General features: G+C 52.8%; 1 protein-coding gene across 7 annotated transcripts in view; it reads right to left on the bottom strand.

Annotated features, from left to right (window-relative positions):
• TANC2 (tetratricopeptide repeat, ankyrin repeat and coiled-coil containing 2) overlaps positions 1-12,110 on the bottom strand; it is a 117,590-nt gene that overhangs the window by 20,227 nt on the left and 85,253 nt on the right. For all 7 annotated transcript variants that reach the window (XM_065856314.2, XM_065856315.2, XM_071798216.1 and 4 more), the window contains 5 exons: positions 7,364-7,472; positions 5,559-5,681; positions 4,651-4,887; positions 3,364-3,549; positions 2,497-2,590 (listed from right to left, as the gene is read on the bottom strand). In XM_065856314.2, coding sequence (XP_065712386.1) covers positions 2,497-2,590; positions 3,364-3,549; positions 4,651-4,887; positions 5,559-5,681; positions 7,364-7,472 — 749 coding nt within the window. The remainder of the gene's footprint in view (positions 1-2,496; positions 2,591-3,363; positions 3,550-4,650; positions 4,888-5,558; positions 5,682-7,363; positions 7,473-12,110) is intronic.

Here is a 12,110-nt window from a genome sequence, read left to right as displayed (position 1 = left end):
CCAAGCTCGCCTTGTATTTCACACAGGTAATTAAGCATCTATCCCCAGAAATGGAGAAACCTCTGAGGGGCACAAGGAGCTCAGTCCTGCTTATTTAAGCCTTTTAGCGCTCCCTAGATGGGCCTATCAAGCTGTTTCTGACATCACCGATGTGTCTTGCAGCAGCCACTGGTCTCCAGAAAACCCCTCAACACAAGGTAAGGCTGAGCCTGTGCGTGGAAGGAGACCGGAAAAGCCAAGGAAAGGCGATGAGAGGAGACGAGAGCAATGGAAAGGGTTCTGCTGGAAGTTTTACTGCCCAGCAGAGAGCTCCAGTGCGAACGAGACGAGTCCAGCAAGGGGCAGCGACCAGGACCCTGGGCTTGAATACAGCACCGCGCTCTGCAGCTTTTCCACCGCGACGCAGCGCCACGAGAACAACTCCTCCTGGCATAAACGCCAGAAAGCAGCTGCCGCATTTCTCAAAACGCGGCTCAAACAAGACCTGAGCTGGGTTTAGGTGTGGACGTGCCCCCATCGGCGAGCCACGTCAGACCGGCCATGGCCCCAGCGCCGGGGACCTGCAACAGCACATTCTGCCCCTGCTGCTGTGCAGAACACCTCTGCGTTCTTAGAGAGAAAAAACAACTTCATCTGGAGAAGGAATCACTACACTGCTCCCATGCAGCACACGGATCCATTTCACAGCCTGGCAGCGCGACAACCGCGGTTTGCTGGAGCCGCTCTTTGTTCCCCCAGCTCTGCTGGAGTTACTGCAAGTGACTCAGACACTTTAGCGCTGGGTTTTGATCCCTGCCTGGTCCCGGGGGACTCTCCATCTGGAGCTGGCTGGAGTGCGCTGTCAGCAATTCCTGCACTCCCGATGTCACTTGGCGCTGCCCACGGGGCTGACCTCACCCCGCCAGCCCCGCGCCGCTCTGCGCAGGATTCAACACACCAGCAACAAGGAGCAAGATCCGGACGAGATATGATTCGGATTTCTAGAGCAGACTGCGATTTTTAGGTGGACACCAGCATTTCTCTTCAAATTTATCTAAACTCGCTGCTTGCCTTTGGGAAAATGATAAAAATATGATGTGCAAGGCAGTGCAGGAGCAGCTTTATACCAGGCTTTGCCAGGCTCACCTAGACAACCCAGGACTAGCTGAACTCCCACTGATGTGCTGTCTGATGCTGCCCATGAGGTTACTTTGCAGGGAGACATCTCAATGTCTTTGGATCAAGGTGTGAAGGTATCTGCATCACCATCCTATTTACGAGATGGTCCTCAGGACCCCAGTCCCAGAGAAGGTTTTGGATGAGCTTTTCTGGCCCGGTCACCGCTTCAAACCGTGAGCTCAGCGGCAGCAAAGCCACCGTCCTCTTACCAGCGCTCACTCATTTCACTGGATTAATTCCATATCCCATTTCTTTTTCCTGCTATGCCCTAGGGGCACTTCTAAAGTGCTTATTTGTATATGCTGCCCTTAGTTCTGCTAACAATGGCGCAATGCCCCTGCTGCCGTCACGTCCCGGGGGGCGCAGGAGCTCTGTCCCCAGCGCCCTGAGTGCCCCCGAGCAGCACAACCACCCGCTGGGACCTCGCATCCCCCCGTCTTTGTCCTTCAGAGCTCAGGGCGATACTTTCTGACAGACTCCATTCGTGATAGGGCTCTAACACGGCTGCATTTCCAAAGGTACAGTGCACAAACCAGCTCAGAATGGAGCTGTGACTGCGTCTTCCTCCCCGTTCTAACCAGCCTGGCCGGAGCCGCACGCTGCCGCACCCTGGGATCGGTCGTTCCAAACAAAGCTGACAGGATCAAAACCAGCGCTCCTACCCAGACACAGCATCACCGTGGTGTGCCAGCCCCACAGGAGCACTGCCAGCGATGCAAGTCCAGTACAAAAGGCAGTGGATGAATTTATGAGGTCACTGGAGCTAAAAGCCAACAACTCCAAGTGTGGGTATCTCGAGAAATGGAGATGGTTGATGTGTGCGAAGGGGAAGGGGTGAACGGCTGCTTTTCCTTCAGTGCAAGTTAGGAAAGCAGGGCTTCTGTGTTATACCCATCGATATCAAAGTAAGGTCTTGCACAAAAGGCCATTTGCTTAACTACCAGGTGCTAAATAATAGTAAGTTTTCAGGAAATCAATGGGCAATTCAATAGTACGTAATGAGGAAGAGGAGAGAGAAACAGGGAAAAGCTTTTGATAAATATGCCAAACATTAAGAGAGATGTTCCAGAGAAATCAGTGGCTGGTGGCCGGAGGTGCCACATGTCTGCACGCTCCTGAGAAGCAGCTCAGGATCTCCAAAAGCCAGACTTCTCTGGGTTATCTAAGCTGAGCAAAAGCTCCACCCGGGCACCTGTGAATCGCTGGGAATCATCAGAGGAACCGATCCTTCCCCCTCCATCCAACTACGCCAGGGACCAGGGATGCGCCGGGGGTCACAGCGCCCGGAAATACAAACAGAACCATGCAAGAAGGAGCTGCAGTATCTGCAGAAATCACCTGTCTCTCCCCAGAGGCTGTCGAAGCTGTTGATCTGTGCTCGCTCCACCTCCTCTTCGTCTTTTTCTGGAAGATCGAGCAGGTAGGAGACAATCTACAACAAAATCGGTTCGGCTCACCGTCACTGAGCTACTAAGAATTCCCCAGCTTTATTTAATTAGCTGCCCGATCTCAGCACATCACTTATGCTTTTGTGGATTACGCTGAACAAAAGCAAAATCTAAACTCGAGCAAATGTGAGGAGCAAAATTTAGCAAAGAAACCAATCAGTGCAAAAACCCTCCAAGACTGCTTCTTGGTAGAACACCCACATCATTTCCACATCACAAATCTTTATAGGAGCAAGGTGTGAATCTCTCCTCTGCCCTCGACACCAGCCCAAACCTCTGTGGTCTCACACTCCCCGAGGAGCGCTGGAGGAGCTGGAAGAACACGCTCGCTACCCATCCCTGCTGCATTCCAACAGCTTCGAGGCTCAGAATCAGCCCATGTCCTGAGTTGACCCACCAGGATCATGGAGTCCAACTCCTGTCCCCGCACAGGACAACCCCAAAATTCACACCATGTGTCTGAGGACGTTGTCCAAATGCTTCTTGAGAATCACCGGGCGTGGGGCTGTGACCCCTCCCCACCTTCTCCCAATATCCAACCTCAACCTCCCCAGCTTGTTACGCTCCCTCTCCTGGACGCCTTCCCACACCACGGGGTTGGCCAAGAGATCTGTGACCCCCACAGGCGGGATGGGAAAGAGAGCAAGAGCAGCACAGAGGTACCGATTCCACCTCCGAGACGCTCTTTGGTCAGTATTTTGGCTAGGACGGGTAGTCGGCCCTGGTTTCGCAGCCGGTGCTGCGCTGAAGGCCTTACCTCGGTGTAGCCCATGCTGGCCGCGGCGATCAGGGCCTGCTGGATGGCGTGGCTCTTCTTGAAGACGCCCTGCTGCTGCCCCGCCATGCTCCAGTCGCACTGGATCAGGAACTTCACCACCTCCAAGTGGCCGCGCAGCGCGGCGTGAACCAGAGCGCACTGCCCGTTCTTGTCCAGGTGATCCACCTTGGGAAGACAGAACACAACAGCCCAGTCACACCTTCGCTTCCTCGGTTTCCAGCCCTGGTTTCAAAACAATGCCACGTGTGCAAAACGCGCGTTTTTTCTGGTAAAATATCCCCTCCACGAGCAGAAAACGCCCATTCCCAAAGCAGCTCTGCCCCGGGCTCACGCATCCTCCTGGCCACAACTGTTTGCTTTGGGTCAGTCACCATTGCTTTCAGCTTTCTTCAGACTCCAAGGCTGCAGCAGCGCTTTCCCTCTTGGGCCCTGACGTCCAGCAACCCCGTTTTCTGGAGGGCTGGAATCGTCCACACTGACACAACCTTCATCCAGCCCCTTGGAAGGAAAACCCGTTTGTTTTCCAGGTACCATTTCTTTCGAGAGCGACCCAAGTTCCTCAGCCTGCACTAGGAGCAATATTCAGTGTATTTCTCAACTTTCCAAGCCAGAATCAAATATCTCGGCCTTCAAACTAAACCCGGCTGGTTTTGGGTATTTCCTCGACACACTTAGGACACCCCAGGAAAGCTCCGAGTGGCAGGACTTTTGCACTGCATTCTGTAGGTCAAACATTCCCGTTCTCAGGGAGGAAAGGCTGTTCTTACCCATCAATATCACAGTCACCAAACTCTCCCAAAACATCCCAAGAGAAGCAGAATTCTATTTTCCCTTCATACCGCCCTCACATTATTACAGACAACACGGCGAGATCTGAACGGCGCTTCAGTCATCCCGACTTCCACACCAGAGCTATACAAACCCAGATTTTGCCTTCTGAACTGAAGCTAAATGTATAGAGAAACCACTAATTGTTTCCAGGAGGCTCCACTTCAAAAACCAGCACAATTTTCTTCTTCAACAAAATATTTAAACTGCACTCATTACACACAATTAAAGCTCCACACGCTCACCACAAAGCTAAACAAAGGGTATTTTTTCTAGGACGAGTCTGACGGAAGATTTTGGAAAATGTGTCTCGGAGATATTTAAAGATTGCTCCGCGCTGCAAGGGCGACGCTGCCATTGGAGCCTCTCGAGGCTCAAGGACTCTCCAGAACACCCTTCGCTATTTAAAGCAGCTTTCAGAGGACCGGGCCGCGTTACCTTGGCCCGTTTCTTGCAGAGCAGCACGACGATGCTCAGGAACCCGGCCGCAGCCGCGTAGCCCAGGGGGGTGAGGCCGCTTTCCGAAGCGGCGTCGACGTTGGCCCCAAACTCCAAGAGCAAAGCCACCATCTCGGCGTAGCCCAGGTGGGACTGGACACACAAAATGGGGGCGTTGTTCAGAACTTCGGTCCGATAATTCACGTTTGCGCCTCCTAAAATCAGCAACCGACTGACCTGCAGAGAGGAGACAGAGCTCCTGTGAGCTGAGCTTTAGGGAGAGACGTCGGTTTGTTGTTGGGGGAACAAGAGAACTTAAACCAGGGCCCTCTGCACTCACCCAAGCAAACACTGAAGGACATCAAACGCCCAGCAAGAACACTCGCCCAATACACATTCCCATTTCAGGCATTCTGCCCGTATGGGAAGGAGCTGGGGGAGCATCTTTCCGGACAAGGAACAATTTGAATCCTGTATCGCCACCCGAAACCCCTTCTGCCGCAGAGATGAAGTCACTTACACCAACTGAAGCAACGCAAACGGGCACGAAGTGCCTGAACCAGCAAGTGCTGTGGTGCTTGGCACCACCGAGTCGGTGCCTGAGCCCTTTATGGAGCTGTCGAACCCCACATCTTTGGGGAGGAAAACCACATTTTGCACGGGCCCAAGTTCACTACTCAGTAGCCGCAGTTAAAGGGAGATCCCCGGCCAATGCAGAAGAGTTGAGGGATCAGCCCAGGTGGTGATGAAATCCCAACTGAACCGGTGGTTTGTGCCCAGCTCAGGACCGGCCAGCGTGGTGGGGCCGCTGCCACAGGCAGGTCCTGTGGGCGCTCCGTCCTCATCACCGCCCAGCGCTGGGAGCTGCTCGGGCGAGATCTGAACCGCCCAGCTCTGCCCCCCGGTACCTTTATGTTTGGGGTGTAGAGATTCCTCAGAGACGCCAAAGCCATCGAGAGACCTTCGGTGCTGTAGGAGATCCAAAGGCCCTGCAGGATGGAGGAGGACACCCCAACCTTTTTACTCAGCCCCTGCAAAGAGAAAAGGTGGCTTAGATCCAAACTCACAAACATGCTCGTTCGTGCTGGGCAGATCTTCCTGGGTCCTTGCACTTCAGGGAGCTTCGAGACACAACAGCTCTGCACAAGATAAAGCAACAATTTGCCACACGCGACCTTTGCAATTAATAAACTCGTAGGAAAGAACTTGCAAAGGTTCTGTAGCCATTCTCAAGGTCTAGGAAAGGCAGGATTGAACCGTGAGCAACCCGCCGCCACCCGACAGCCCCAGCAAACGTCACAGCGAGGGCACAGCACGCCGCTTTTCACGGTTTTAACAGAGCACGTGTTGTTCTGCAGAACTGCTTCACAAAGTCGCCTTATTATCCACCCAGTTAAACCAGACGACAACATCTGCTCCCAGCAAGATGAATGAAGGAAATCTCGACCACAGCCTGAGGGGGATTCCTGCACCTCGTACCAGACCCTTCCCAGCCGGCTCCATCAGCAGGACGTACGTAACGTATAGAAGGTCTGACATCTTTTCAGCAACACTGATGGGCAGAGCACAGAACTGCTGAGCAAGTTTCCCCCGCTCCTTGCGATATAATAGCTATTCTATTTATATTTATAATTTACCTATAGCCATCAGAAGGGAGCTCAAAGGCGAGGGGAACGGTTCACAAGCCCAGCGCGGAGCTTTGCCCGCGTTGTGGGTTCACCCTCCGTGTTGCTGTTCTATCGATTTCCCCTAAAATCCGCAGTTTCCATGGAAACCCTACGGTTTATCTTGAGTCCTCTCTGGCCATGCAAACCCCATTGCTGGCTCCTCGCGTGGTCACTGCTGCGGGTGCAGAGCAGCAGGATCACGTCTGGGTTGGGTAGAGCTTTGTTCAACAGACGGACACGGGCACTGGGAAGGAAACAGCAGCAGAACACGGGATTCCTCTCCCCTCAAGGAGCGTGTGCAGGGACCACCGGCTGAACCTGCAGCCCCCAGCCCTGCGTGGGGAGGACGCTGATGCGCCGCCCCAGCCGTCAACGCGTTTGTCACTTGAGATGGTTTTACCATAAAAAGAAGCAACAGATTAGAGAAGCTCTTATAAATAACAACGCCAGGCGCTTGTTTCCTTCAGAATTCAGGGAGCTAAATACAGAAAAGTATCTGCTGGTGTTCAGGGGCGGAAAAAAGAGCTCAGGAACGTCAGCCACCATTAAATGCTGCTTTCGGAATAACTCAGCACAGGGCATGAGAGGTCAGTGTTGAATTTCAGTCCACTAAGTACAGTATAATTGGACAAATGGAAAACAATTCTATAATAAACGGTTAAAATAATTTTAGAATAGTTATAATACCATCAAACCCAGAAATACGCTGTTTGAGTCCCCATCGGGACAGAGAATGGACTGAAGATCACCACACGTGCTATAAAAATCTCAGCCAACGTATCAGAACATCTATACTTAGGTATCAGCGCGAGACATAAAAGATGGCATTTATCCTTTACAGAACAAATACATTCAACACCGTTATCACCGAGCTGCTGAAACACCACTGCCCTGTTTCCCACTGCGCAGGCTGCAAGGAGGTCATCTGTGAACGGAGAGCCGGGCCGGGCTGATCCGCGGGATCTCCTGACGCTCCCTCCGCCCCCTTCCAGCACCCACACTGCTCACTAAACCCCGACACCTTCTTGAATCTTCATTTGCGTTACCTTGAAAATATGTGCTTTGAGAATGTGATGGCCCAGCTCGATGGTTTGCTGGCGGTTTAGTTTTCCTTCTTGACGGGAAAACCAGAAGGCGAGTAACGTGTGGCCGCTCCTGAAAGCAGAACAAGGAATATGTCAATGTTTGCTGGTTATGCCAACAGAACGGCTTTTTGACAACAATTTTTGCTCCTGCTCCTTGTCCTGGAATAATTCCCACTTGTAAACCACCAGCCAGTCGCGTCCTTTATTGCTGGAGATCACAGAGAGCTCAATGCACTCAAACACTGGAGGACGGCAGAAACAAACCAGGGCATTGACTACGGCCGCTCGGCGCTTTGGAGACACCAGAGGTGCAGCGGAACGAAAGCTGCAGTGCTGCTCTCATCGCTGTTTTGCAGGAGAGCTGTGCTTGGAGAGCACCTCACCCACCCCAAAGGCACCGGAAAATGGGGTATTTAAAATATCCACACTCTGAAAAAACCACCCTTTAAACGCCAGCGGCGTTCTGCATCCCCAACACGTCCCGCAGAGCCATGGAGCTCCACTTCCACGGAAAGCTCCGCCTAAATACCCTCTCCAGCTTTTCCAGTAATAAAGGTGCTACCGGGTTGGCAATCACAGCACATTAAGGAAGCGACACATGGAGCCCTGGTTAAGGCAAAACATCATAAAAGAGACAATGACTTCCTCCGTTAGGGATGATTTTAAGCAGCATTTTTAAACATAGAGACGTCCAGGTCTGACATCAGGAGTCCGCGCGGCCGGGGCTCCCAGCGAGGCCAGAAGCTGGTTCTCCGCACAACACACACACGGCACAAAGATGTGACGCACTGCAAACCGTTTCGGGATGAGATTGGCAAATACCTGGCAAAATCCCTGGTTTTTCCAACACATGGATATTCTTTTTAAAGCCCGGGTACTCCCAGAGAGCCCTTTTAACCCACTTCACCTCTGCAACTCAACACAAACGTGACTACAGGCGAACGCGGTCAAACCCCTTCCAGCCAAAGGAACTCAAATATGATCTCAGCCGCGGCTTCAAAAGGGCTTTTAAGGACAGGGAACATTGTTCGCTCCTTTGGTGAAGCAGAAAAGCGCTTTTGTGTGGCCAAACGGCAAGGTAAATGTGACAGAAGACAAGAGGCTGCCACAGCTCCCCGCCCGGGGGGATGGGGCGTCCTGTCTCCAAAAAACGGGGTGGCAGCAAAGGGCTGCTCGGGCCACGGGCAGGTTGGGCAGGGTCCGGCCCCAGCGCTGCCAACCCCTCCTTTGGCACTGAAATGCAGGGATTTGTTCCAGCGGAGCCAGGGAATAACGGAAGCGGCAGCGCTCAGGTCCCCGCGGGCCCTCGAGAGCCAGCGCTGTCCCCGAGCCGCGGGGACAATGCGGTTGTCCCAGCCCTGTCCTCGCGAGGGGCGCCGCGTGGTTTCCATTTTCTGCCCGAGTCTGTAAGGGATTCAATTAAACCCAAAACCCACTGTTCTGCCTCACCTTGAATCCTAACAGCACCTTCGCTTTGCTGAGTCAAATCCATCCCGTGTGAATGCAGAGGAAACACTGAAGGCACAGCCTGAGTCCTGGTGAACGCTTTGCAATTTCAGCTAATAGCACTTTATCTGAAGAGCTTTTCAGAACTTTGTAATAGCAAAGAGAACAAAAGTCACCTCACCCGTGCGCCAGAACGACCACGTGAGCTACGCAGAGGAGCCAACTGGACCATGTGTGAGAAGCTGCTGCACCATCTAAGGACCCAACCCCATTTAAAGCTGTTTGTTGTAGCCCTGAATTTTATAAATACCATTTTCACCGGCTCCTTTTCTTGTAAACTTTCTAAATTAAATATCATTTGACTGGGGACTGTTATTTGTCAATCAGATCAAGCGTTCCACCAAAATGCAAAAAAAGCCCTTATTTTTTTCTAACGTATACACTCCCTCCTTTCATTGGGTAATATATAAAAGCACTAATTCTGTGCAGGAAAGCCCTCCGCTCGCAGCACGCCTCCCGGGAGGAAAGGAGAATGCAGAAGACCTCCACGGCATTGCATTGTGTTGTGCTGAGACAGCTCTGCGGGAAAGCACGGCCGCCTGGATCAGACCCGGCGCTGCGTCCGACCGCGGCCGCTGACCCGCGCAGGGTGCCCCGGGCTGGGGCTCCAGGGGCAGACCCGGCCGTGCATGTGCTACAGGAGAGGAGACGGCCTCAACCTCGGCTCCCCAGAGAGGTGGTGGATGAACCATCCCTGAGACATCCCAGGCCAGGTTGGACGGGGTCTGAGCACCCTGAGCTGGTGAAGATGTCCCTGTCATGGCAGGGGGGGCACTGGGGGAGCTTTAAGGTCCCTTCAACCCAAACCATCCGTGGTTCTATTCAAGGAGATCAGTGACTGCCCGAGGAACAGAGAAGTGGATTGACAGCACGTAAAGCTACGTGAGATGAACCCAAGCCAGAGGTGAACATCTAAATGCTTCATTTTGCTCAGGCCCCACAGATGCTGTGAAGTTCCCTGGGCAGTGCAGATGTGAAATCTGTTTCTATCCTGCTCCAGAGGGAGAGGTGACAACTGGGGACACGTCGCCAGCACACACAGCGCAGGGTGGCCCAGGGCCACCACAAGAAGCAAAGTCCGGATTAAGACAATGACATGCGTGCAATGGCACAGAGGGCACCTTCCCACTACCTGTACAAGAAAATAAACTCTGCAGATCCACGTGAAACCCTGAGCGTTGGTTACAAGAGCAGCCTGGGCAGAATCGATCTCTTCCAGTTTAACCTGTCAATACTGGAGATGGCTCCTGGTGAGCCCGTCACAAATCAACCCGAGCAGCTGCCTCCCCTGACCTGTTTTAGCCTTTTAGCTCAGGATGAAATGAATCATTCTCCTTTCTCTCCTCTGACTACAGAGCAAGTCTAGACCGGGAACTCAGATGTTGATACCTCAATCTGGACAAGGTGATTTCACTTCTGGGGTCCATAGCTGCCTCCAGCTCCTTCACTGCTTGCCAGCCCCTCCGTCGGCAGCGCAGGGATAAAACACCCGATCAGCATTACAAGAGCACGGAAAAGAATTTCTGATTAAGTCAGAAAACCGCACAGCATCGCAGCAGCATTTAGGTTAAGAAACACAAGCAAACGTAGAATAATAACCATCTTCTCCGTGTACCAGTCACAAAGGATTGAGTTGTTCCCTAAAATCTTCCGTGTTATTTGTCAACTCCGACGCTCGGTGGATGGTGTCACCCTGCCAGGCTGGGAAGTCATCACTGCAATGCTGTTTAAACGCTCTGACAAGGGATTTATTTGGCGGCCGGTTATTGAGTAACGGTGGATGCTGGGGGCACCCCGCAGCGACGGCGTCGCCCTTCGGTGCCCACTGCCCTTTGCTTTGGACAGCAACGCACAGGGAGCGCTCGGAGAGGAGGGGGAGCATCTCAGCCTGGAGGACGGGGATTTGCTGCTTATTTTAAAAGCGTAGAAAATGGGATCATTTCTGGACATCGTGTTGTTCCTTTCCCTGCTTCCGAGAACACGGAACTCACTCTCCTTAACGAAACGAGGGAGGTGACCCAGCTGCAGCGCTGCGGACACCGGCCCATTATCCCAAGCTCCTTCACAACGCGCTCACACCTGGGCAGTCTGTCAGGGTCAGTCAATTAAAAGCAGCTTCACAAAACCACATTCAAGGCTCTTATCCCACGGAAAAAAAGCAGCCTCAGCAACTTGACTCTCGACGTACCGACATGGCAAGGCCAACAAGCTCCACGTCGACGGCGCGTTCCTGCAGCGCCGGACGGTGAACTCGGGAATGGCCCACACAGCTGCCAGGTCTCCATTCCCAAGCGAGGAGCAAGAATCAACCCTGCTGCGAATACACCAGAGGTGGGCAAATTGTCCCAGGCTACTCCCGTGAGCTGGGGCAGAGGCGGCTGTGCTGCTTGTGCAAGGAACCAAAGGGAACAGCGTCACTCATCTTCATGGTCGCTCTGAGCTCAACGTCCCAAGGCCAGCTCTTCCCCGAGAGCTGGGCAGGAGGGTTCTGAGCCGCACAACGGCTGAAGCTCAGGGCTGGAAACGCGTTCCGCAGGGATGAGCACTTAACCACTCTGAGGAAGGATGTTAAATAACTACCATCGATTGATACAGAGACACCTGCTGCTGCGAGACGCCGCACAGAGGGTTCGCTCCATAGGACCATTGTGCAGCACCAACTGAAACAGAGACGATGCCCGTTGGGAGGAGCTCTATAGTATTTTTCTACGCAGCCTGTTTACCACAAAATTTAAACTGGTAAATTACTCTGACATCGCAAACAGCTCCAGCTGCTTCCATGTGCCCGGTGGTTACTTGGTTCCAGCAGATACCATCGTACTTCCCTCGGGCTGCCCGCAGAGCCCGGGAGATGCGCTGACACGGGCCCGGATCCGAGCGTCCCCCGCATTTTTATAATCACATTTTAAGAAATGGGCAGGCAAAGCTTACAGGGATAAACCCCCAGAATTACAGACAGTGTCTGTCTCCGCTCTGCAGCAGAAACAGAGATAACGTTAATAGTGATCACTGGGTTTAGAGAATATAAATCTAACCCTGATTAAATTCTGTTCCCTGTGAGCTAAGCCAGGAACTCGGCTGCTGTCAGGACACAGATTATGGATGCATTTACAGTCCAAAACTGCTACAGCCTGATTCTATTCCTTACTTCGCTTTCAAAAAGACATTTAGTAGCACTACAAGGAACACAACCTCAGAAAGA

This window comes from Patagioenas fasciata, chromosome 22, assembly GCF_037038585.1.
Source record: "Patagioenas fasciata isolate bPatFas1 chromosome 22, bPatFas1.hap1, whole genome shotgun sequence".
Classification (NCBI taxonomy): domain Eukaryota; kingdom Metazoa; phylum Chordata; class Aves; order Columbiformes; family Columbidae; genus Patagioenas; species Patagioenas fasciata.
The sequence above is the reverse complement of the archived record's forward strand: the minus strand, read 5'-3'. Positions and strand labels throughout refer to the sequence as shown.